Genomic DNA, 24,027 nt, shown 5'->3' with positions numbered 1-24,027 from the left:
TGTCTCATGGCGGAGCTGAAGGAAGCCTCCAGACACCAGAGAGCACCGGGGTAAAACACCAGGTGGGACACACATCAGGTGAGGTCATGCACCAGGTGAGGTCACACATCAGGTGAGGTCATGCACCAGGTAGGTCAGACATCAGGTGGGTCACGCACCAGGTGAGGTCACACATCAGGTGAGGTCATGCACCAGGTAGGTCAGACATCAGGTGGGTAACGCACCAGGTGAGGTCACACATCAGGTGAGGTCATGCACCAGGTAGGTCAGACATCAGGTGGGTCACGCACCAGGTGAGGTCACACATCAGGTGAGGTCATGCACCAGGTAGGTCACACATCAGGTGAGGTCACACATCAGGTGAGGTCATGCACCAGGTAGGTCAGACATCAGGTGGGACACACACCAGGTGAGGTCACACATCAGGTGAGGTCATGCACCAGGTAGGTCACACATCAGGTGAGGTCACACATCAGGTGAGGTCATGCACCAGGTAGGTCAGACATCAGGTGGGACACACACCAGGTGAGGTCACACATCAGGTGAGGTCATGCACCAGGTAGGTCAGACATCAGGTGGGTCACGCACCAGGTGAGTCACGCGTCAGATGAGGTCACGCACCAGGGGAGTCACGCACCAGGTGGGTCAGACATAAGGTGGGTCAGACATCTGGAAGAGTCACAAGTGAGGCCAGGTCACATGTCAGGTGGGGTTATTCATTGATCGGGTCACCCATCATGCGAGGTCACGCAGTGGGGTGAGGTCACATGTTAGATCAGGTTATCCGTCTGGCGGAGTCACTAATTGGGGGGGTCCCACAGAACAGTGGGATCCCACGTCAGGGGGTTCTCAGCCTGCAAAGGGGTGGGAGAGGCAGGGGACTATCTGGCTCATGCTTCCTAGCTCCCGGCTTCCTAGCTCCCCTAAACGAGCTGCAAGGAGAAAAAACGGTTGCCCAGGGTCAAGGATCGTAGGCCACCAGGAGACAAGGGGCTGGACAAAGACTCTGCTCCCCATTAACCACAGTGCCAGGTGCGTTCAGGTAGTCACCTGGGCTGTCTCACACTCTTCCGCTGCCCCCATGGCCCCGGTGGGGCAGAGGGGCCCCCGGGGAAGGGCCCCCAGCCTGCTGTGGAGTCCCTGCAGGGAAAATGGGTAGCAGGTCTGGGGTGATGGGACATTGGAGGCGTCGCTCTCGCCAGGCTTGTGGTTGAGCTCGGGGCGGAAGTGAGGACCCCGTGGCGATGTCAGTCAGCATCTCCTTTCTCTGAACTTGACACCAGCGGACGCTGACCTTGTGCTGTGTGTGTTTGTGTGTCGATGGGATGGTTTCCGACAGGCGCTGAAAACAGGACATTCGCATATGTTCTATGTGCTCCTCCCTCATCAGAGGAGAGTAAGCTTTATTTTTTAGAGGGAACATGGCAGCCTCGGTGAACCTTGCTGAGCAAAGGGACAGTGGTCTCCGGCTGTTGATTGTCTCTGTGCCTCGTGAAGCGGCACCGTCCTCCTGCGGGGCTGCTCGAGGGCCTCCAGCCCAGGTGGGGGGTTTCCTGGCAGCTTCCCTTCTGGGCAGGAACCCTTCCTGGCAGGTGTCCCCTGGGCAGCCCCGCCTCCGGCACCGCTGAGACTGTGACCATGCTCTGAGCCGAGCCGGACTTGTCCCAGGACACACAGAACCCTCCCATTTTCCCAGCCTGCACCCGTGCTGCACCTTGAGCTCCTCGTCCTGTGTTGGCTAATCCCTCTGCCCCTTTGCTATGGTCTTTGTGTGCAGGGGCTTGGATTATAAAACACTTGAACGTGGATGATTCCAGTAACAGATAGGAATTCTTGCCTAAGGCAAACCTCCTTTTCCTCAGGGCGGGATAAGCCAGGTTGCAAGGCACAGATAACAAAGGAGAAATAAGCCTGGGCTGCTTTCTGTCTTCATGGGGTGATAAAATCAGGGGACCTCTAGTCAGGACTTAAGGAAGCAATAAGACACAGTTAGAACAGGGCCAGAGAGCTAATCCATTTGTGACATGCGGAGCTGAACATGCTCCCCTGTACGGTCGGCTCCGTACTTGGTTTGGATGGCCCTTAGTCCCTGCGTGCACTTGGCTCTGACATTTCAGTCTCAAGAAATCCAATGGCATTTGAGTTTCCTGCTCCGATTTCCTGGCAGATTGGAAGAACCTGGTGAGTCGATGTCATGTCCAGGGGCTCTTGTGCTGGGTCTTGGCAGCATTCTGCAATTAGTAGCTGTCTAACAATAGCCATGTCTCATGGCGGAGCTGAAGGAAGCCTCCAGACACCAGACAGCACCGGGGTAAAACCGGCTTCGCTCATGCTCAGGGGCTCTTCGGTTGCCAGAAAGAGAAATCCACTCAAGCAAGCTTGAAGCATGGGGGATCTATTACCAGGACCAGGGGCTCCCCCAGACCCCAGCTGCAGGAACTCAGAGGAGGCGGGGTATCGGCACTCTCCCCATGCCCACACTCCCTGCCCTGCGCCGTTCCTTCTGCTGTATTTCTTTTTCTTTCCCTGTAATAAATGCTGGGCCCAGGCATTTGCTTATCTCTGATCCATTGTGGTGGCTCAGAGGTGGGCTCCACTCCCTAGTTTAATGGGAGTCCCCACTCAACTTCCCGCAGCTCAGGCTTCAATCCCATCCGTTTTATTTCAAATTTAAGAGAGAGAGAAAAAGAGAGAGAGACTCATTGGCTCAGAGCTGTGGAGGATAACGGCTCTGAAGGCCACTTTCTGCCGCCTTGTCCTCGGTCCAGTCCTCTGAGGCGCCATGGCCGGGTGTGTGGGGTCATGTGCCTCTCCAGGCTACTCATCCTTCTGGGCTTGGGGTGGAGCAGGTTCTCTGAGATGTGGGGAAGGGAGGGCCAGTTCACAGTCAAGCACAATGACCTCTTCCCTGAAATTAAAGGCTCGCATTCAGTCAGAGAGTACCTCCTTTTCACGGTCTGCCTGGTCCAGCTAGTCCCAAGGAGGGTTGATCTAAAAGCAACAAAGCAAAAAGGCAAGAGATTGAGATGTGTGCAGACCTTGGCCCTGGCCATTCCTTGGTCTCCCCGTCTCCGCTGACTGGTTGAGGGGGTAGAGGGTGGCAGACACAGCCCACGTAGAGTGCCTCTCTCCCTGGCTGTTTTAACTCCTGTCTCCAAGTCAACGTTGTGTCTGGAAACTCACACAAACCAACTCCCGTAGCCCCAGATGCAGCAGGACCAACACCACCAAAGCCTGTGGTACCTCTGGGTGTCCCTGTCGGATAACGGGGGGGGGGGTGTTCATCTCCGTTGTGAGTAATGACGGGAGACTCGGGATTAAAACAGCTTAAAAATAATGTCATAAATATTTTCCCTTGAAATGTGTGACACTCGTAAATGATCCCACTAATCAGGAATACCCTTGGCCATGCAATTTAGGCACCCCTAAAAACCGCATCTTTCTTTCAACCCCTCGGGGAAGAAAAGCAGATCTTCTTATGGGGCGTTTAACACGGGCCCCCCTTCACTCTCATGTCAAGGCCTTGCTTGTGTTCTTTCCTTTCCCATCTCCATAAGCATTGGTTTTCTTCCGTGACCCTCGTGCATCTGGCCTCTGGCTTCTGCACTGCTTCAAAGGCATTCCTTTGTTCTTGTCATATTATTTTTGCCACCGAATGTCTACTGTACGAAGACTTGGTGTTCCGTGAGCTCTGGGGCCCATGCTTATTGACTTATTTTACTCAACAGGAAGCGGCCATCAGTTGCTGGGTCCAGTTCAGCGATGGCTCCATCACCCCCTTGGATATCTACGATGGGAAAGACTTCTCCTTGATGACCACCTCCCTGGACGAAAAGGTGGTCTCCATCCACCAAGACCCCAAATTCAAGTGGCCTATCATCGCTGCTGAAACCGAAGGGCAGGGTGCTCTGGTAAAGGTTGAAATGGTCATCAGCGAATCATGCCAGAAATCCAAGCGGAAGAGTGTGCTGGCCATGGGGACAGCCAACATCAAAGTTAAGTTTGGCCAAAATGATGCGAACCCCAACACCAGTGACAGCAGACACACTGGGGCGGGAGTTCACCTAGAAAATAACGTCAGTGACAGAAGACCCAAAAAACCCTTGCAGGAATGGGGGACCCAGGGGGGCCCGTTTTATAGCAGTTCTTCTGTGGGCCTCATGGAAGGAAGAGGGTCCACGACAGAGAGGCCAACCTTCCAGAGAAAGAAGAGCCAAGGAAGCCTTCTAGATGATGACAGCCACCTGCAGACCATCCCCATCGACCTCACCAGCTTCCCGACCCAGGGGGACCTGCCCAGAAGCAACGGGGAAACGGACGAGAACGGCCTCACGCAGGCATCCAAAGGGCTGAGTGACTTGGAGATTGGGATGTACGCTCTGTTGGGGGTCTTCTGCCTGGCCATTTTGGTCTTCCTAATAAACTGTGTGGCCTTTGCGCTGAAATACAGGCACAAGCAGGTTCCCCTGGAGGAGCAAGAAGGTCTGAGTCACTCGCGCGACTGGGTCGGGTTGAGCCACCGCTCCGAACTGCTGGAGAACCACATTAACTTTGCATCCTGCCAGGATGAGCAGATCACCGCCATTGACAGGGGCATGGATTTCGAAGAGAGTAAGTATCTGCTCAGCACCAACTCCCAGAAGAGCATCAATGGACAGCTGTTCAAATGTTCGGGCCCCTCCGTCGCGGACGGGAAGGATCAGAAAAGCGAGCCCCCGACGTCCCCTACCTCAAAAAGGAAAAGAGTGAAATTTACCACCTTCACCACCATCCCCTCGGATGAAGGGTGCCCCACCGTGAACTCCATATCGACCAGCGGTGAGGACGTGAGCTGGGTCTGCGAGGATCTGGACCCGGGGGAAAGCAGACAGCCACACGACTACGTGGAAAGGTTACGTGAGGATGTGTAAGCCGGACACTTGCGGACACGGGTTCTCACACACCTCTCAGCCTTTAACTTGGGGACGTGTGGCAAGGGCGCCCCCGGGAAAGGAGTGAAGTGACGGGACAAGGTAAGATCGCCCCTATCAGCAGAGCCCCAGCAGACGGCGCCGGCTCGGCTGCGGTGGCCCCACGTCGGGATCGAGGCGCACGTTCTGGCACGCAGTGTCTTGGCCAGTGTTAAGAGGCGGATTGTGCATGGAAAAGTTTGTAAAACTTGGAAGAAAAACGAGTTCTGAATCACTGAGCTTCTGATGGGTCCCAGGAAAGACCAGCCCACCCCCCCCCCCCGCCCCGGCCCATCACTCTCTTTCTCTCTTGAATCAAAGCCCCTTGGGTGTGGTGAAATCCACGTGGGTCCAGAACTCACTATTGCAGACTCTGGAAGAACCCCAAGACTCGGGTAGAGTGCAAGTGGACCGACGGGAGGCAGTGAGTCTTTTGAGCCGGGGCACGACCCTGGGCCACATCCGGAGCGTGGGCAGCACCTGGGGGGGTGTCATCACGGGGTGCCATCATCCAAAGACCGGTGCGCCCTGTTGACTGACCAGGCGTTGCCGACGGGGACTGAAGGGGCACACGTAGGCAAATAGGCCACGAATATCTTTGTAACCAGATGCCAAGAACAAAGGAGCAAGCCCTCTGGGGGATTCGGAGCGTCCCTTTATCGGTAAACTAGGGATACAGGGCACAGAACGTCGATCCGGTTCAAGGGACCAGTCTTTTTTGGGCAAGTTCGCTGTGTTCAAATGTGCACTTCTCTGCCCCACGAGCTGTCTAAGAGCTTTCGCTCACTTGTGGGCACGGGGCCCTTTCCAGCATTCCCCCGTGGCAGGTACATCCGCTCCAGGTGACACTCTGCAGTGGCCGCACCAGGCAAACGTCACTCATGTCCTTTCCTTGAAGAGGCGGGTCTTCGAGGATTCGCGGTTTTCACGGTGAATTCAACACCAAGGGACACTCATCACCCTGCACCTCTGGGAAGACGGGGGAGCCATTTTGTGATGGCCCCATGGATGGCCAGACCGGGTCCCCCGTCCATGGCTGCAGAGATGGATGTGGACCAAGGTGGAGTGCACGGCCGGGGGGAGCCAGGGCCCGCTGTGCCGCAGGGGGGCCGGGCAGGAAGCCTGTTCACACCCCCCATGTGGGCTTGGACTGATGGAGGGATGGAGGTGCCCGAGCTTGAGGGAGAGAGGGAGACCCCAGTCTGTCCTCAGAGCTTTAACCTTGTTGCTTGAAATCGGAATGACTCTGAATGTCTCCCAAATGCCCGAACGGATGGGAAGCCGCTAAGAAGGCAGATGGGGGGAGAGATGAGCGGATTCCTGCCCCAGCTCGAGCTCCCGCCAAGGTGGGGGAGGGTGGCGGGATCCCTGGTAAGGAGGGCCACGTAGAAGCAGGGCGCGTGGTGGGGGAGGGGGCTCTCTCCTCTGTCGTTTTCTGTCTCTCCGCTCCGCGATGCTCTTCTCCATTTTCTCTCTTTCTCTGTGTGTCTCTCCGTCTCTGTGTCTCCCTGACCCTGTTTCTCTTCTTCCTCCGTGTCCCTCACTCCCCCTCTTCTCCTCCTTCCCGCCTTGCCCTCTCCCCTCACCCCTCCTTAATGCATATAATAGAATTCTCCTTAGATCATGGGTGTCCCTTCCTCCAGCTTACCCTTCCCCCAACTGAGGTGCTCCCCATTTGCCCTAAGCCTGGGATTCCACCAGCCGTAAGCCACCTGCTCCCATCCCCGAGTCGACTCACCGCGTCTGGTGGGGCGATTAAACTGTCACCCCTTCTCAATGACAATCCTTTGCTTTCAGTAGCCCTGCTGATATTTCTTTCCACCTGTAACCCACGTGATGTCCTCTTTAATGCGGCAGCCGCCGCCCACTCGCAGATCCATCTCCCTGCAGAATGTATTGTAGATCGTAAGAATGTAATATATGTTTATACACTTACCGACTGTAAATATAAAGTTTGCATTCAGCGGCTTTATGGCTGTCCTTTGTCTTTCTACACGCTGACCCCCTCTGAGGGGCTGGCGTCAAGTGCAGATGGCTCTCCAAACGCTGTGGCTCTTGGTAAATGAAAATGCAGATTTAAGGATCCCAGCACAATCCAATTACACTCTTACGCGGTGTAATGTCGCTCTCCACATCGAGGCAATGTTGACACATGATGACAAAGTGCATTGTGTACTAAGTATCTCTCCTTCAGGACTGAAAGGATTTTCAAATAAATCACATGTGCAATTCTCTGCTAAAAGCCTGCTGACTGATGGTGGTAAGTGAGAACCATGACAGGCAAGTGTATATCCCAGCTCCCTGTAGGCTGCAGTGAGGAAAATTGCTCTGTCTTTTCCTTGGATCTCACACGTACATTCAGATGTCAGCTTCCTGAGGTATGCCCACGGTGGCTGTGGGCTGAATGAAAAAGGTTGACTTTTAGGTTCCTCTAATAGTCAAATGCAGCCCGGAGACCCTTCTGCCAAAAAAAAAAAAAAAAAAAAAAGTACATGAAATTCTTGTATCCATGCAACAGTATCAAGTGATGGATCAGTTACTTATTCACCTGGTATTTGCTAAGCACCTACTGTGTGCTAGGAACTATTGCAGGCACTGGAGATGGAGAGTAAACATGGCATGCCTGCTCTCCAGGATGTTACATCTACTCGGGTGAGGGGTTAACATCAAAATAAATTTCAGATTGTCGTAAGTTGTAGAAAGGATGATAAAACAGGTTACAGAAGAGACAAAGACTGAGTCAATATTGAACACTTCGGCCATTTCACCTAAAGAAAAAAAAGTCTGGATTTCTAGCTTCTTTTGAAAATAGACGCTTTGGTGAAATGGGGCTTACAACCCAACTTTGCCCTTATCGGGAACAGTGGATTTGCCACCTCCAAGCAGGACACCCAGATTGTCTCCCTGACTCAGAGTTGCGGTCTGTGCCGTCACTTTCCCTAGAACAGAGAAATAGTGCTCCCTGGTCATGTCTCTTCCCAAAAGTGAAAAAAGCAAATGTAGGCAGAGGGAAGTTATGTGTTCCCAAGACAATTAGGGAAAAGTCTATTGCTTTATGAGAGAACAGCCCCATGTGTCTCCCAGGAAAACACGGAACGTTGTTGTCTAACAAACAGGACTTCCCACAGCCCGTATGTAATGCAGTCTCTGTGCCCAGATTTCAAGAAAGAAGAGGTGATCGGAGAGTCTTGACGAACTGCTTTTTCTGCAGGGTGCCTTCTAAATGTGAATAAGGTGCACCCGCCTGCCTCCTCATTTCCGCCCCCGCGGGGTCCCTGGAGCCAGTGAGGTTCCTACCTGCTGACTAAGGCCAGACCCCCAGGCAGCAGGAGCCAGGTTCCTCTGTGCCCCGTCCCTTCGTCCTCTCCGTGCCCTAGACGTGGCCGACAAACCATCTGTCGTCAGGCGTGTTGGGCTGCTAGGGCCGCCTTCACGGTCGCCCAGACTGGGGGCTGGGGCAACAGAAATGTCCCATCCCACAGTCTGGAGGCTGGAAGGGCAAGATTAGCAGTCGGCAGGGTCCATTCCTTCCGAGGTTCCAGGCCTCTCTCCGGCTCCTGGTGATTTGCGGGCCATCTTTGACGCTCCCTGGCTTGTAGAAGCTTCACCCCCACCTCTGCCCTCATGTTCACACGGCCTTTCCACACTCTGCGTGTGTGTCTGTGTCCAAATTCTCCCTTTTATCAGGACACCAGCCCTATTGGAGTGGGGGCCCACCCTACTCCGTATGACCTCATCTTAACTAATTGCATCTGCAAGGACCCCATTTCCAAATAAGGTCCCATCTACTACTGAGAGGACTTTAACACATGAATTTGGGGGAGGACATTTCAACCCATAATGCTGACCTGGCCTGAGGTCTGGGCAGCTGAGTGCAACACAGGCCAGCCCAGCCCCGGGCAGGGCCCACCGGGTTTCCAAGCACGTGTTTCCCAGAGGGAAGCAGATACAGGCTCCCTCACACTCCCAGGGTGTGCTGGCCCAGCCCCACTGGTAAAGGCTTTTGTAGACGCGTCCGTGGAAGCCTGGCAGGCTTGCATCACAAGGCACAGCTGAATCAAATCTGTCGCCTGCAAACTGTCATGACCCAGGCCTTGCTCACTGGTGTCTCCCTCCAGGCCTGGAACTCACCTGGAGGTGAGTCCCCACCTAACCCACAGGGACTCAGAGCGGACAGTTTCCAACAGGAAGATCAGGAGACGTTTGCTGTAAGAAGGGATCTGGTCCTGCCATGCAGTTGACCTCACTGCTCTTCCCTTACCTTTTCCAGCACCCCCACGCTGGAGCCGTAAGTACAGGACTCCAGGAAACCAAGGGCCATGCTGAGGAAGGGAGAGCGAGCCCCCATCGCAGATAACCCCTGTGAGTGCATGGTAGAGACCCAGCATTCTCTGGCTGGGTCCCCTGCAGGTCCCTGGGGCCACGCGCTCTCTGTGTCACTGCCTCTTTCTGGGTCGTCCAGACTCTGGATTTCTCATGGCTGCTTTTCTCTGATGTTCAATCAAGTCTGATCCGCCGATTAGGCTAATGGGCTCAGAGCACCATGGTCCACGTTTGGTTTATACCTTTAAAAGCTTCTGCTTGTTGGACTTTGCTCCCCCTGCGTCCAGAGCATTTCATGGCTCTTAGATGAATCTACTAAGTAGACAGTCGATGTTTGCTAAATGAAAATTAACAGGGTGACCTTTTTAAAACATAAATCATGTCACTCTCAGCTTAAAACCTTCCAGTGATGCCCACGCATCCTCCAATGGGGTCTGGAGTCCAGACCGTGGCACACAGCCCAGAGTGATGTGGCACTGGCCATCGCCCCACCCTCATCTCGCCTCCGCCCGGATCTCCCACTGAGTCCCAGACTCGCGGGTCTCCTTCCATCTGTTCCTCCCCTAAAACAGGCTCATCCGCTCCTCGGAGCCTCTGCCCTAGTTGGCTCTCCTCATCATTCGGGTCCCAGCCCCGACAACGTCCCTTCCTGCTCTGATGACCTTGGCGCAGCTCCCCTCCCTCCCTGCCCGCCCCTCCCCTCTCAAATCCCCTCTTCTCCTCTTCACGGCTCTTGGAGCACTCTGGAGCTGTGCTTTCTAAGTATTTTCTTTCTTGCCTGTTGTGTGTCTTCCCTCATAGAATATACTTCCAGAAGAGTAAGGACTTGGTCCGACCTGCTCTCGGCTATATACCCCATGACTGGAGCCATGCTTAGCAAGAGTCAGCAGCCAATGAGCATTTTTGGTTGGATGGATGGGGAGGATGGATGGGTGGATGGATGGATGGATAGATGGATGGGGGGGATGATGGATGGATGGATGCATGGGTGGATGGACAGATGGACAGATGATTGGATGTTTGGATGGATGGATGGGCAGACAGATGGACAATGAATGCTTTACAGAGCGGGGGTAATAAAGGCATCATCTAATAAATTAAGTTGATCAACCAGTAGGAACCAGGAAACCTAACTGCTGCCAGGGGGATTTTAAAATGGCATCTAACTGCTGCACCATATGGATGTGACACCAACATCCTTCCTCTGGACCAATAGGCAAGTCCAAATTTGGTCACTTTAAGGGAGGGAAAACTAAGTCAGATGCAATCCCTGCCCTCAAGAGACACACAGACGATGATACCTCTCCTCGTCTCTTGCTACAGAGACCTTGCTGGTTTACTCTGAAGGTCTGAGCTGCTGGGCGTGGAGCGCGGGAGGAATTCAATATCCCCCTCCTTCCAGATGCACCTCAGCATTCTGCCGGCTATGCTGCCCACAACCCATATCCACTGACAGGCACAACCTCCCCACAGACAGGAAGGGGCTCCCTTCTTCTCTAGGCCCCCGCCCCGTATCTGGGCACGTTTGGGCACACGGGAGGTGGGGCAGGCCCAGCCTGCCTTGCGGTGCACTTGGGGCCACGTGAGCGGCACTGACAAGGCCTGTGAACGGTCATGACAGGTGCGCTCTCCATGGGGGCTGTGAAGACCACGTGTGACTCCCCCATCCTCTCTCTTCTCCCACCGTGGGGACCCAGAAGCCCCAGGCAGGCTCGCGGCTCAAGTCGGAGCAGCCTGGCCCCCCCGAGCGGCCCACCCTCCCACGCCCCTCTTGACGTGAAACAGAGCCGTGTTCCGTTACACCCCTGCTCTTACGGTTTATTACGGTAGCAGTGAGCTGATTGGTAGAATCTGTTAATACGCTGTGTTCGTTAGATGCCGCTTGGTTTGTTGGGCGGCTGGGTTCCTGGGAGCAGACCTTCGTGCTGAGGAGCACGGAAGGGGGTGGAGGGGACCGGGTTCCTGCCGAAGCAGGGCCTTTCAGGGCTCTGCCTGGCTTCGGAGCCCCCGTGGGCCTGGAAGAGCAGAGCAGAGGCACCACCTACCGCAAGCAGCCGTTTCTGGAGGCCTAATCTCCAATCCCACAGCGGCTGGAGGCAAACCCGGGGGACCCCTTGCCTGTCTCTCATTGCCGCTGTGCGCTGATTAGTTAGCCAAGAACGGCTCCGCTTTGCTGTCTGTGACAGGGTCACCCTAGAGACTAACTCTCCCCAGAGGTGCCTGTGCCGCCCGCTTGTCCCTTCCCCACCTGCCCTTCGGAGCCCTGCGGATGCTGGGCTGCAGGTGCCGTCCTGCTGCTCAGCTACCCTCCGGCGCCCCCCGCTCCAGAGCCGCCGGGCAGCCAGAGGTCAGGGGATGGGGCGAGGCTGTCCCGCGGCTCCAGAAGCGGGCCGGCTTCCAGGCTCAGCCTCAGCTGCTCAGAGGAGAGCCGAAGCTGCCGAAGCCTCCTGGGCTCCCTTGGGAGCGTTTGCGGGCTTCTGTGGTGCCGATGGGACCTGTGACAGAGCCAGGGGACTGACACAAGTCCCTTCGTGGCCCCTCGCCCCCACCGTACCCCCTGGGGCTCCGTTTTAGCACCTACGATACAGAGAGAATGTCACTTGGCCTGGGCACCCCTTGCAAAGCCTCTGCAAGTGGTGGAGCTCGGCCCACCCCCTGGTTCTAGCAACAGAGCAGTGGCTCTGCCTGAGAGACCCTCCGTGGACCCTGACTCTGGTGGTTTGGTTGCTGCCCCTGCTGCTCTTTAAGGACACCCTCCTTTGCACACGTGCAGCTCAGAAGCTATCACTGCAGGCCGCCCCTTCCCCGGGACCCCCGCCAGCCCCGCGGCTCGGTCTGTGCTCTCCGCTGCACTACGCGGACTCTGCCACGGCACGGGAGGCTGTCGCACGCGCAGACCAGCCTGCCATGTTAGGATGGCTGCCGTGGCCCCGTAAGGACATCCACGGGACCTTCACCCAGCTGCGAGCTCTTCTTGCTGTGGACGCAGAGGGGGCTTTTAGAACAAGAACGTCGGCAGCGTGCAATGAAGGAGGCGGACGTGAACTGGGCGTGGGGGCCCTTGGGGACTCAGGGCCCCGGGGGGCATCCTCGTTGGCTGTGAGCCTGGCACCCTCTCCCTTCCAGCCCCGTGGGTCTACAGGGCAGCCGGAGTGATCGAAGCTCTCCAGCCAGCCACATGTTTGAACCTCGTGCCCAGCAACCAAAACAGATCATGCTTTTTCCCCTTAGAAGGGGAAGGGGGTGCTACCCCCCAGAAGAGATGGACACCGGTCAAAGTGGGAATTTTATCCCTTCCCAGAAGGTAGAGAGAGTCCTGGAAGATGAGATCCCCATTTTTCTTTTAGCCCTTTCCTTTTCCCCACAATCTTAGGAAAATATAAACCCAAGAATATCAAGTCACTAGATTAAGCTAAAAATCCCACTGATATTCCAAAATACTCATTGCTGCCAAAGGACCCACCCATTTCCACTATTTGGGGTGACTGTGGGCTCCCTCTGTCCTCAAGGGGCATGATGCTCATGTCCTGCCGTCGGTCCGTCCCTCCTGTTGGCCCCATTCGCCGCCGCACGAGGTGGCCCTTGCAGCTCAGTGTGGATCGCTACGTCCCCGAGGGGCATTTTGCCAACCATGACTGTCACCTACAATTCAGGGAACGGAGGAGAGGCACCGGGACTGGAGGCACCCCTGGGGCAGAGCTCAGCCACTGATAAGCAAGCAGACTTCCCAAATTACATTTTTCCCCACGGATGAATAAACAAAATCTAAATCCTCCCAGTTTTAAAAGGCCTCAAGGAATATGCAAAACTCAGTGTTCTCCTTAAGGTATTTGAACATAACTGTGGTTGAGAGAGAAAGAGAGAGTGAGCATGGGTTAAATATTGAGCCTGTGGCCCAAAGAATCCCCCAGTGGAGTTTCAGGGAACGCAGGGCCGACTCTCTCCTCGGAAACATAACGGCAGCCAGATCACCGTGCGAAGCAGGGAGCTTTTGCTTGCTGGGGCAGGATTCAACTTCAGGACAATCCCATTTGGGAAAAACTGTCGAGACTCTTAAAGTCCACATTCCCCAAGGCTGGGTTCTCCTCCAGTAGGCGTGACCACCGCCCAAGCTAGTAATGTGTGTTCATGATTCACTGCTGCGTAGCAATCCCCCCCAAAACTTAGCAGCTTCCAACAATGCATATTTATTACTCATCACACTTTCTGAGAGTCAGACATCTGGGAGCGGTTCGCTGGGGGTTTGTGGCTTGGGGTCTCTTGGATCTCCGACTCCGGGGGAAGCTGGCTGCCATGCTGTGAGGTCACTCAAACAAACCTGAGCAGAGTTGAATGTTCAAGGACTTCAAACAAGCACTAACCTTCCAGACAAGTGGGTGAGCCACCCCGAGGTGCATCATCTGGTTCCAGCCAAACTGTCCGATACCTGCAGCCTCAGCCAGCATCTGATGGAAGGAAGCCGTAGCGTGTTTCATGACCCAGCTGGGGAAGTCACATGCCACTGTTTCTGGTATTCTGGTTGCACAGAGTGGTCGTATTTAGTATGGGAGGGAACCACACGAGGCCCTGAATACCTGGAGATGAGAATCCCTGGGGGCCATCTTAGATACTGGAGATCACAACCTTCTCAGGTGGGCTCTGTCCAACTACCAGCAAAAATGACCTTCTCCATATTGATGAGCTTACATTCAACGGCTCAGAAAACCACTAAGGAAAGGGACTGTCTCTTTCCCAGTGGTTCCAACAAAGATCCAGAACTGGAGTCATTGATCTGGCTTGAGTTAGGTGTCCATCCTTGAACCAGGGGATGATGAGAATCTTCCACTGGCCAGCCTTTGACCCTATACGCACTCCTCAGCAATCCCCCCCCCTCCAAATCCACATGATAGTCCTCATGGAAAATCTGAGTAAACTTTCTTATTTTCATAAAAAAGGGGAATGGATAGAGAGCAAGAAAGATCAAACAATGTCAACTAAGGCTCTAGTTATTCCTAAAGAGAATAAAGAATTGGCCGCCCTGAAGTGCGGTGCTCAGCTCCTGGCCCTGCTTCTCACTCACCAGGCAGATCGATGAGCATCAGAGGTTCAACTTCGGGGCCTTTCATGTGGGATGAAGGGGAGATGAGATTCCATCGCTGCCTCTCTGTGGCTATCTGGAATATTCTCAGCACGGTTGACTCTGTTCTGTTTCTTCCCAACTTCTGAGATGCTTTAAAGTATATGAAGGCTTTGAAAACAATCCCCAGCCTGTCTCAGTGCTCCTCGAATAACTGAGACATAATCAATGTGTGCACTTAAAATCTTCCATTTTTTGATGTACGATTGTACAAATAGCCTGAGCCGTATGTGTCAATATATAGATCTTAGCAGGGAGGATCATCTATTACCAGCAACTATTAAGCATATTGTACCCCTGCTTGAGTGGGTCTGAGCAACCTTCTGTGGGAGGATGCAGATCGTGAGAGAGACTCGTCTCAAGCTTCGGGTGCAGAGAGTCAAAGGGGTTTTCTCAGTCGTGGCTTGTAAGTGACAGACCTTGTCTCCTGATACCCCACCCTGTTGGTTAGGGCTACAGGATTATCCCAACCCCATTTCCTATTGACACTCCAAATTACTTGGGGATTACCTCGGTTGTGTGCATTCTTGGTGGGACAGGAAAGGCAGGTGGCTGACCTTCTGTGCAGAAGTCAAAGGTCACCTGGATACTCCTTGACTCGGAGCCTTTGCATCACTGGTGGGTGCCCGGCCAGCAGGTGAGCTCACGTTCTAGGCTTGGTTCACCAGGTACATGCTCTCGCCAGCCATTAACTCTCAAACAAGGGACCCGAGGCCAGAAGAGGCAGGTGAAATGCATCCATTCCATTGAGAGATGCTGCACCCATTCGTCCCTGCTTCCCAGTCTCCAAAGCTACCCTGCTGCCTGCCTCTTTCCTCTGTCCCCAGTGCATTTGTGAGCTCCCTGTGGCCTTCCAGAAAATTATATTCTGCTTGCACGAATGAGAGTCCGTTTCTTGCCTGCAATCAAACACTCCATCTGAGAAAACCGGTCTCCCTATGATAAGCTTCCTGGTAATGACAGGGCCTTTCTGTTCTACTCGTATGGTATCCTGGCCAGAGTCGTTTGGGATCTCCTATGCCTTATGTTTTCATAAAGTCCCATATCAGTGTACAAGCTAAGCCTCCAGGAAAAAGAAGTGCAGACATGCATTACATGGTTTCTCAACCTCAGCATTGTCAGTATTTTGGGGCTCGATCATTCTTTTTGGGCATTGCAGGATGTTTTGCTGTGCCCCTGGCCTCTGCCCACTAGGTGCCTGTCACAACCCCCTCCAAACATTTCCCCCTGTCCTGTGGGTGGTAACACTGCTTCTAGGAGAGAACCTCTCCTCTACCGACTCAGAGCCCTTGTTCCAGCCCACAGGGAGAAGTAAAAGGCCGCGGGGAGGGGGGAAGCAATTTCCCTCCCGATGGACATGACCCTGGAGTTGTACACCTCTCTTCCACTCACACACCAGGAGCCTGGGTTTGTCTGGTATATATATATATATAAGGTGTATCAGAATCAGCTGGGGGGAACTCGTCTGATATATATATATACCAGGCCACCCTGAGCTGCAAGGGACACTGGGAAGGGTCACCAGGTGGGCCTGGCTCAAGTTTGGGGGATCCTTTTACTAAAAGGAAGGCAGGAAGAATGGATTCTGGGGACAATGGGTAATCTCTGCCCAGGCCCTGACTACCACCTCTCTGAAAGCCCACCTCACGGGGTCTTCCAAAGGCAAGTGCCAAGAAGGCCCATGGACTGAAAGAGTCACCTTGGCTGGATATGTGTGGAGATGATTGTGTTACACACACACACACACACACATATATGCGCATGCATACATGTACACACAATATATATCTCTCTCTCTCCATATACACACATATACATATATATATGGGTATGTATGTATGTATTTTATTGTGCTCCCCGGAGGCAGGGGAACCTGGAACAGGCAGAGATTGTAAGAAGAGCCGCTTGGCATTACCTTTCATCAGAGAAGCCCGCCCTCACCCACTGCGGTGACACCTCCGGGCTAGGAGCAAGGGCTTGGGGGCCACGGGGATGAGGGCCTCAGCTGCTGCTACCGCTGCCCAACTTCACAGAAGAAGAACACAGGCTTCGGGGGTCACACGGTCCTTGGTTAGAACCTCTACTCTGCTACTTCCCGGCTCTGTGCCCGTGTTCCCCTCCTGTCTCTGATTCTCAGTCGCCTTACGTGGACGGCGGGGTGGTGATGACACACAGGCGTAGGCTGCGTAGGCTAGCGAGGGGGAGTGGGGAAGGGAGGCGCGTCGCCCGGCTGTAGTAAGTGCTCAGTAAACGGGAGTCCCCATCCCTGTATGTGCAGATCTGTCTTTTGTGGAGGTCCAGGAGTGCATTATGGCCCCGGGCTGTGTCAGCAGTTCCTAAAATCTACTTGGAGAGCCTTTAGGACATAGACTAAAAGGCCCACCCCCAAGAAATGTCAGGTTGGTGGATGTGGGGTAGGGCCTGGGTTTCCCCCCAGCTGATTCTGATATATAGCTGGGTTTGGGAAGCAGCCTTCCAGCTCTGGGATTTTGTATTCCAACTCTTTAACTTCCCTCTCTGCCCGTTTATTTTCACACCAGAATCCCCAGTGCCTGTGACTTCTCTGTTGTTAATAAGCCTTTATGACTCCCCACCGTCCTTCCTCCTTCCAGACCTCATCAATAACTTTCCTCTCAGACTTTGGCATTCCTGTGCACGCGCTGGGCCGGTTCCCAAGGTCAGAGATGGGCAAGGAATTTTCTTCTTAAATGCTATCGCTGGCCCTTCCCAGGGGCTGGATTCAGGATGCTCTGCAGTATTGAACCGTCCGGCAGAGGTCTGAATGAAGGCAGCCCTGTGCTCTGCGCGTGTGGGAGCTGCACGCGGTGCAGCAGGGCCGGGAAGCCCATGCCAACGGCTGCAGAAGTGCGCAGAGCATATGCATCTGTGGTAGATGCGGCCGCAGGCCCCGGCAGTGCTGCCTCTGATGATGAATGAGCTTCCAGGAGCAGGATACAAGGAGCTCTGTTCTTGTTTGGGGCCTGCATGTAGTTATCTAGATACCTTCACAAAGGACGCCTCCCAGCCCCAATAAAAGAGAATTTCCTCTTCAAAGCACACTAGATAATTGCTCCTACAGGTGGACCTGCATGTTTGCACGAAGACAGGTGGAGGCTTGCAGCTATTCCTTGCAGAGCCCTTGGCAGCGACAGAACCCTGGAAGCAACCTAAACGTCTGTCAATAGGGAACTGGCTGAAGTATCCATGGGGCTCCCTGGAGGAGGGAGCAGCTTCTCAGGCCTGGAGGAGTCAGTACAGGTCTCCGAGGCCCTTGAGGGCAGGCCGGGCTCCCCAGGCCTTCTATAGACCCAGAAGCGTCTCCAGGCTCCTGGGTCAGTTACCCTGCTGTGCGCCCCACTGATTACATAAAGGGGCTCGGGTCCCGCTCCATGTGCCTGGCATCTCCAGTCTGACTTTGTAGTCCCGGCTATATCAGGAGGTGGAGTGTATGCCCCCAACCCCCCTTGGAATTTGGGCTGGTCTTGTTGGGTGGAGGTGACACCGTGCCAGTTCTACCCCAGCTCCCAAGAGCCCTGCTCCTGGTCACCTTCTGGAACCTTCTGCCTCTGGACAAACAGGCCCAGGCAACCCTGCTGGGGAATGAGTCATGGATGCAGTAGAGGCAATGGCATGGTTCTAGCCAAAGCCCTGGACACCGGTCACAATCAGCAATGTCAGTCTGACAGTTGAAACAATAGTAAACACAGCCAAGACCAGAAGGAGTGTGCAGCCAAAGCACAGATTTGTGAGCTAAACAAATACTTATTAAGCTCCATGGTTATGTAGGGTCCATGGGGTTATATTGGGCCCATGGTGTCTTTGGGAGTGTGATGGTGTCCGGGGAACAGAGCCATCAAAGGCGGTGCTGTCATTGTGGTTGGCTTTGGAAAAGGCAATCTGGTTGTTGGCTGAGCTGCCCACCTCCTAGTTCACCAGCATAAGGTCACGCTAGCAGGAGTGGCCACACCATGTCTCACACCAGGGACAGCTCTATGTAATGGAGTTTATGTAAAGCATGTTAAAGGAATGAAGACTATCCCCAGGACATGGGACACTATGTCCTGTTGTTAAGTCAAATGTGTACAAATATAAAGATGTCAGATGCTTGCCCAGTGGAAATCTGTATTACCGGGAGGCCACATAAGACATTAGTAACTACAGGGGCGCCTGGGTGGCTCAGTCGTTAAGCGTCTGCCTTCGGCTCAGGTCGTGATCCCAGGGTCCTGGGATCGAGCCCCACGTCGGGCTCCCTGCTCCGCAGGAAGCCTGCTTCTCCCTCGCCCGCTCCCCCTGCTTGCGTTCCCTCTCTTGCCGTGTCTCTCTGTCAAACAAATAAATAAAATCGTTAAAAGAAATTAATAACTACATTTGACCCTGGAGGGGGTCAGAGGACAAAGGGCGGGTGGGAAGGACATTTATCTTCCTGACTTGCCATTTATTACCACGCTGGAGAAGCAGTGCAGCCAAGTGGTTTGAGGCAAGGCCTTGGAGCCAGAATGCCTGGGCTCAAGTTCTGAGCTCCCTGATACTTGCCCAAGATCACACAGCCCATAGGTAACTTACCCAGGATGTGCCTCCGGAGCCTGCATTCTCAACCCCCTTCTGTAGATACACGTGGTGCGCAAACACACTCACACACACCCGCTCAAGGTGACAACCCGCCTTATATCTATGTAATGTCTACTACAGAGAAGACCAGCTCCTTTTAATTTCTTCCCTTTCTGTTTCTGTTTTCAAAGCATTCAGCTGTTTAGGCAAGGCTGTACCTTCTGGGTGATTCAGTTGAGTGCACCTTAGCTGAAAACAATGGATGTTCCTTGTGATTTATAGCCACAGATTAAATGTCCTGTGCAAAAAGTTATCATATTAATTGCGGCTCCTCAATCTGGTAACTGGGCTGGGCTGGTGATCATGCATTTATGACACCGAGGCTGAGCCCAGAGCTTACTCAGCTTGGTCGTTACCACAATAAGCTAGATGCAGATGAATAGACCTGTCTGCAGTGCTTATTAACTCACTAGAGAATAGAGAAGGGTGGATGCACTCATCCAGACGCAGGCCCTCCCATTTCAACCCCGCTCTGCGGCGGAGGAGTCTGGGAGCAAGACGCTAAACCGCATTTCCAAATCTGCAAGGTGACGAGGTTGGCCAAGCTGAAAAAGCTGCAGCAAGGCATCGAGATGAACTTAAGTGGTCTGGTGAAGAACAGAGGCTGAAGCTTGAGGGAGAAGAAGGGAACAGTCTGATGCACTAATCTTATATGAGTCACAGATTTGGCAGTGAATGCAGAGGATATATTTTCATGCGTGGTTTCCAGGGGTCTGGGCAGGGCGATACTCCATAAAGGTTCTTACTCCCCCAAGGGAAGTGGTGACAGGGTGTCAGGCCTGCCCAGGGCTGGGGGAAGCCACAGGTGGGGGTTTACCAAGCCTCCCACATCCCCAGCTATGTTACTCCAAGAGTACGCCATGACCACCTCTCCTGATTTCAAAAACTGCTTCGAGTACACCACAGCTCCTCAATTGCATGAGCCACGTTGAGTGATTACGTATTTTACCATGTTGTCCATAAGTTACATGAAAATGACAAAGCAAGACAGGTGCAGAGCTGTGCTCTGTGTCATGGTGTCTTTGGACAGAAGGAATCTACATTCCATAAGGCCTGAGAGGGACCAGGCATAGTGAGGTTTACACAGGGACCTACACGGAGGGAACATGGCCACCGGATTACCGTTAAAAGCAGCGAATGCCAACCCCGTTGTTTCCAAATTAATAATGGGTCCAGTCTGCGGTGCCATCTAAAGTGATAGGACACCGTGGAGCATAATACCATGGACAGCAGGGAAATGGGATTGCTGTCAGCCGTTCTGTTTGGAGAGGCTGCTGAGGGGACCCCCGGTAACTGTTTTACTTAATAATTAGTATATTTATATAATTTTATAACTTATAAGAAATAACTTAGAGCAATTCCTAGCATGTGGCAAGAACTCAATGAATTTGCTGAGCACGGCCTTCTCATCTTCAGCCCCAGGATGTTTTTTAAAAATCTCTGCAACTTTTTCCATGAGGCAAAACAAATGACATTTTCTTCTAAGTAGTTTGTTGGGCATGGTTGGTAAGCATGAGGTTACAGGGAACAGAAACTGACCCATTACTGGGAAGATATCAGAGCTCAGAGAATAAAGGGAATGAATGAGCAGAAACCAAGGGGATGACAGAGCACTAGATACGGGGTGTCACAGCAAAGGTCACAGAATCACTGGTGTCCCTGCCATGGGGTTGACCCCGGAGGCCCTGCATCCTGCACCTGCTGCTCAAGAATCAGAACTCCTGGAGAAAGAGGCAGGTGACCGACCCCTCGATGTCAGACAGAGCAGCTCAGTCTCCCACAGGCAGAACCACACCCAGGGAGGCTTCCCGCGAAGGATCTCAGTGCTGCCACCTGAAAACGCCAAGGGACCACCACGGTGGGAACCAGCTTCTGAGCAACGCTCTCCTGGAAGATGACATTTCCCGCAGGCGGTCCCCCCACGGATCCAGGAAGACTTCAATCCCAGGAACCTATCTTCTGCTCTATCTGGTGGAATCCAGAGCAGAAACTTGGACTTGGAAAGGGCTGTGATTCTTCTCCCACCTTCCCATTCCTTCGTGGCTCCTGGACCCAAAGAATTGCTGACACTGGGGGTACAGCTCAGTGGTAGAGCATTTGACTGCAGAATTGCTGACACTGAGCACAGCCGTGCGGCTGCCTGTTGTTACCAGGGCACCTTCCAACTCACCCCTCCGTCTGAGTCGCCACTGCTTGTGCCTCGCACACACTGGAGGGCTTGTAAAAAAAACAAAAAACAAAAAAGCAGGAATGAGCTCTTGCATTATTCACTTCACTTATTTTGATACAATATTTGGAGCTACTTCATTAAATGTGCTTAGAGTGTCCTGCCATCTCTCCCTCTGCCAACGTCTGTTTGACACAGATAATATAACACACAAAGGGTGGAAAAGGTTTCCTTAGAAAAGAACAGAAATTATTTAACTTGATTTATGCATTGGGGTGAGATTTTTTTTTTTCCTTTTCTCCCCTCAAAGGATCCAAATAGCATGAAACATTTCATTAGTGAACATATCACTGCATTTGGTAACTAAATGGCTGAAGCAATTAAGCTGTTGTTCGCCCAGATGAAAGAGACACAGTTTGGCTTTGTTTTTTCTTTCTTTTTTTTTCTTTGGAGGAAGCAGATTTCTCCAGGTACAGCCAGCTCTGAGAGCAGAAATGCTAAACAAGCAGCACAAGTGTGTGTTCTTGTAACTTTCATCACTGTGAGAGACAGGGATCTTCAAGTCCTCGGCGACCTTGCTTTTCCATCTAATGGGGCAGCCACAAGACGAGTGGCTGTCTTACTCAGGAAATGTTGCTTTTTGACAGCTGATGAATTTGTCATCCGTCGCAGAGAGATGCTAGGTGAATAGGATTTTAAGAAACAGTCGTCAAATTCAATTAGATTTAAAGGACCAGAGCCCCAGTTTCGTGATGGGAAATCTGAGGGCCAAATAAAACAACAGAGCCCAATGTAAGAAGGTGAGTTGGAATGACAGATTGTCAGAATTCCGAACCCGGTGCTCATCCCATTAGACACGCTGGTTCCAAAATTATCCAGAGAATGTACAGAGGAGGAAGACAAGGTAAACCAGAAACCAGCGTGTTTTAACGCTGACTTTCCTAGCCTCCAGGACAGGAAAAGATTCTGTGGGAGTGGGAGGGCGTATGCCTGCAGTCCGGGCTGCTGTTCAGCGGGTGTGGCCAATAGAGTTGTCCCTGTGGCGGACTGCCACGTCCTGACTGGCCGGTGTTACACGAGTCGTTAAATATTTTTAATACAACTCCTGTGTCCATCAGGAGAGGGTAGGTCAGAAGAGGGTCTAGTGGTCATGAGCCGTTTTGCTGTTCACCCCTTTTTTGGGGGGTAGCAGCATCCCAAATCTGCTTCGGGAGCTTCACGCCATCTTTTGGAGGCAGGTGGCGCTGTCAATCCAGACACCCGCTCCACCCCCAAGGGGGGGTCCCCGCAGGTGCCCTCCGTGCCTGCGACCAAGCACGGTTCTGCTGCCTTGTTCTTTCCCATCCGGCCCAAGTCCAGATTTTCAGCCTGATGTTCCGTATGTGAGACACCCCATAACCTTCTAAAAAAGTCCATTCCTCCCTAAGCCGGTCAAAGTCAGCCCCTGTCACTGACACCCAAAGAACGTGGCAAGAACCCCCGCCGCCGCGTCCGCTGATCCTCCGGAGACGGTCTAAATCAACCCGTGAGACGGTCACGGGTCACACCGACGGACACCTGCACACCGCTGTCTGCAGGCACGCTTCCCGGAAAACACAGCTCGGAGACAAGCTCCCGATGAGAGGGCAGCGCCTCTCTCTGCCACAGGAGCCATCCACCGGGCAGAAACTTCTGGGACTACGGGGCGCCTCTGGGGTTACGAAAGTCTGGGGAAAATACACGGTGACTGACGGGGGTGAACCCCGGAGAAGGGCGGCCCCCGAGCACCCGGGGCGGCCGGGGGTTCGCAGAACCGGGCGGGGGAACGGCGCTTCGTCCCTCGGCAAGCCTGGCCACCCGGCGGCCCCCGCTGCGCCCAGCTCTGCCCCAGCCCGGGCTGCTGGAACCAGAGGGCAGGGTTCCCGGGGCTGGCGTCACCCAGACGCGGCCCTCCTCAGGGCCTCAGTGCGGCGGCTCAGCCGGCCCCAGAAACAGAGGCCCCGGAGCGGCCCCGGCGAGCGCAGCGCCCCGGCCCGTCTCGGACGCAGCGACCCTCCTCCTCTTCCGGGCGCTTCTGGTTAATGTCCAGAGCTTGAGCCTCACTGGCTCCTGACTGGGTCATGTGTCCAGCCCTGAGCCAATCACCATGGCCCTGAGGATGCCGTCTTCTGATTGGCTGGGCGGGAGTCACATGACCTCTTTGGAGCCTGGCTCGCGTGTGGGAGGAAAATTCCCGAAAGGAGGGCGGGGATGCCGTGACCGACACAGGGGCAGACAGTCCCCCGTCCGCGGGCCTCTCCTCGCAGCTGGGAGGTAGGTCCCCGGTTCATTTACTCAGCTGAATGGACAGACTTCCTGCAGCTTGCAGACCCCAGCATCACGCTGCCCGGGCCTCACACGTTACATTTCCCTGCAGCTGCCGAGGCGGCGCTGTAACCGGTTTTCACCCTCCCGGCGGAGGGGCTCTTCCTCCCCGGCTTGTCCCGCCGAGGGGCTGTCTGAAGGCACGGGTCCCACCCCTGGGGGCCGATTTCTCACCTGCCTGGTGGCCTTGCCCCAGACACGCGGCGCTTCCAGGAGGCCCGTCTTACCGACCTGCTCCCCTCCAGGAAGCCAGGCGCCACCGAGAGCCCCCCTCCGGGTGACCGGGCGCCGCCGAGACCCCCCCTCCGGGTGACCGGGCGCCGCCGAGACCACCCCCCTCCGGGTGACCGGGCGCCGCCGAGAGCCCCCCTCCGGGTGACCGGGCGCCGCCGAGACCCCCCCTCCGGGTGACCGGGCGCCGCCGAGACCCCCCCCTCCGGGTGACCGGGCTCCGCCGAGACCCCCCCCCCCCGGGCGCCGCAGAGGGCCCCCCTCTGAGTGACCCGGCGCCGCGACGCCTA

The 24,027-nt window shown here is 54.3% G+C and overlaps 1 protein-coding gene across 1 annotated transcript in view; it reads left to right on the top strand.

Moving 5' to 3' along the window:
• TMEM132D (transmembrane protein 132D) overlaps positions 1 to 4,910 on the top strand; it is a 547,747-nt gene extending 542,837 nt beyond the window's left edge. Inside the window, exon 9 of the mRNA XM_088019389.1 lies at positions 3,729 to 4,910. Within this exon, the coding sequence (XP_087875515.1) occupies positions 3,729 to 4,910 (1,182 nt within the window). The remainder of the gene's footprint in view (positions 1 to 3,728) is intronic.
• The last annotated feature ends 19,117 nt before the right edge of the window (positions 4,911 to 24,027 follow it).

The sequence above is a fragment of the Eumetopias jubatus genome, unplaced genomic scaffold (genome assembly GCF_037043125.1).
Source record: "Eumetopias jubatus isolate StellerSeaLion01/CBP00866 unplaced genomic scaffold, mEumJub1_p1.0 scaffold_16, whole genome shotgun sequence".
Taxonomy (NCBI): Eukaryota; Metazoa; Chordata; class Mammalia; order Carnivora; family Otariidae; genus Eumetopias; species Eumetopias jubatus.
Note: the sequence above shows the minus strand (reverse complement) of the source record. Positions and strands in the feature narration are given on the sequence as shown.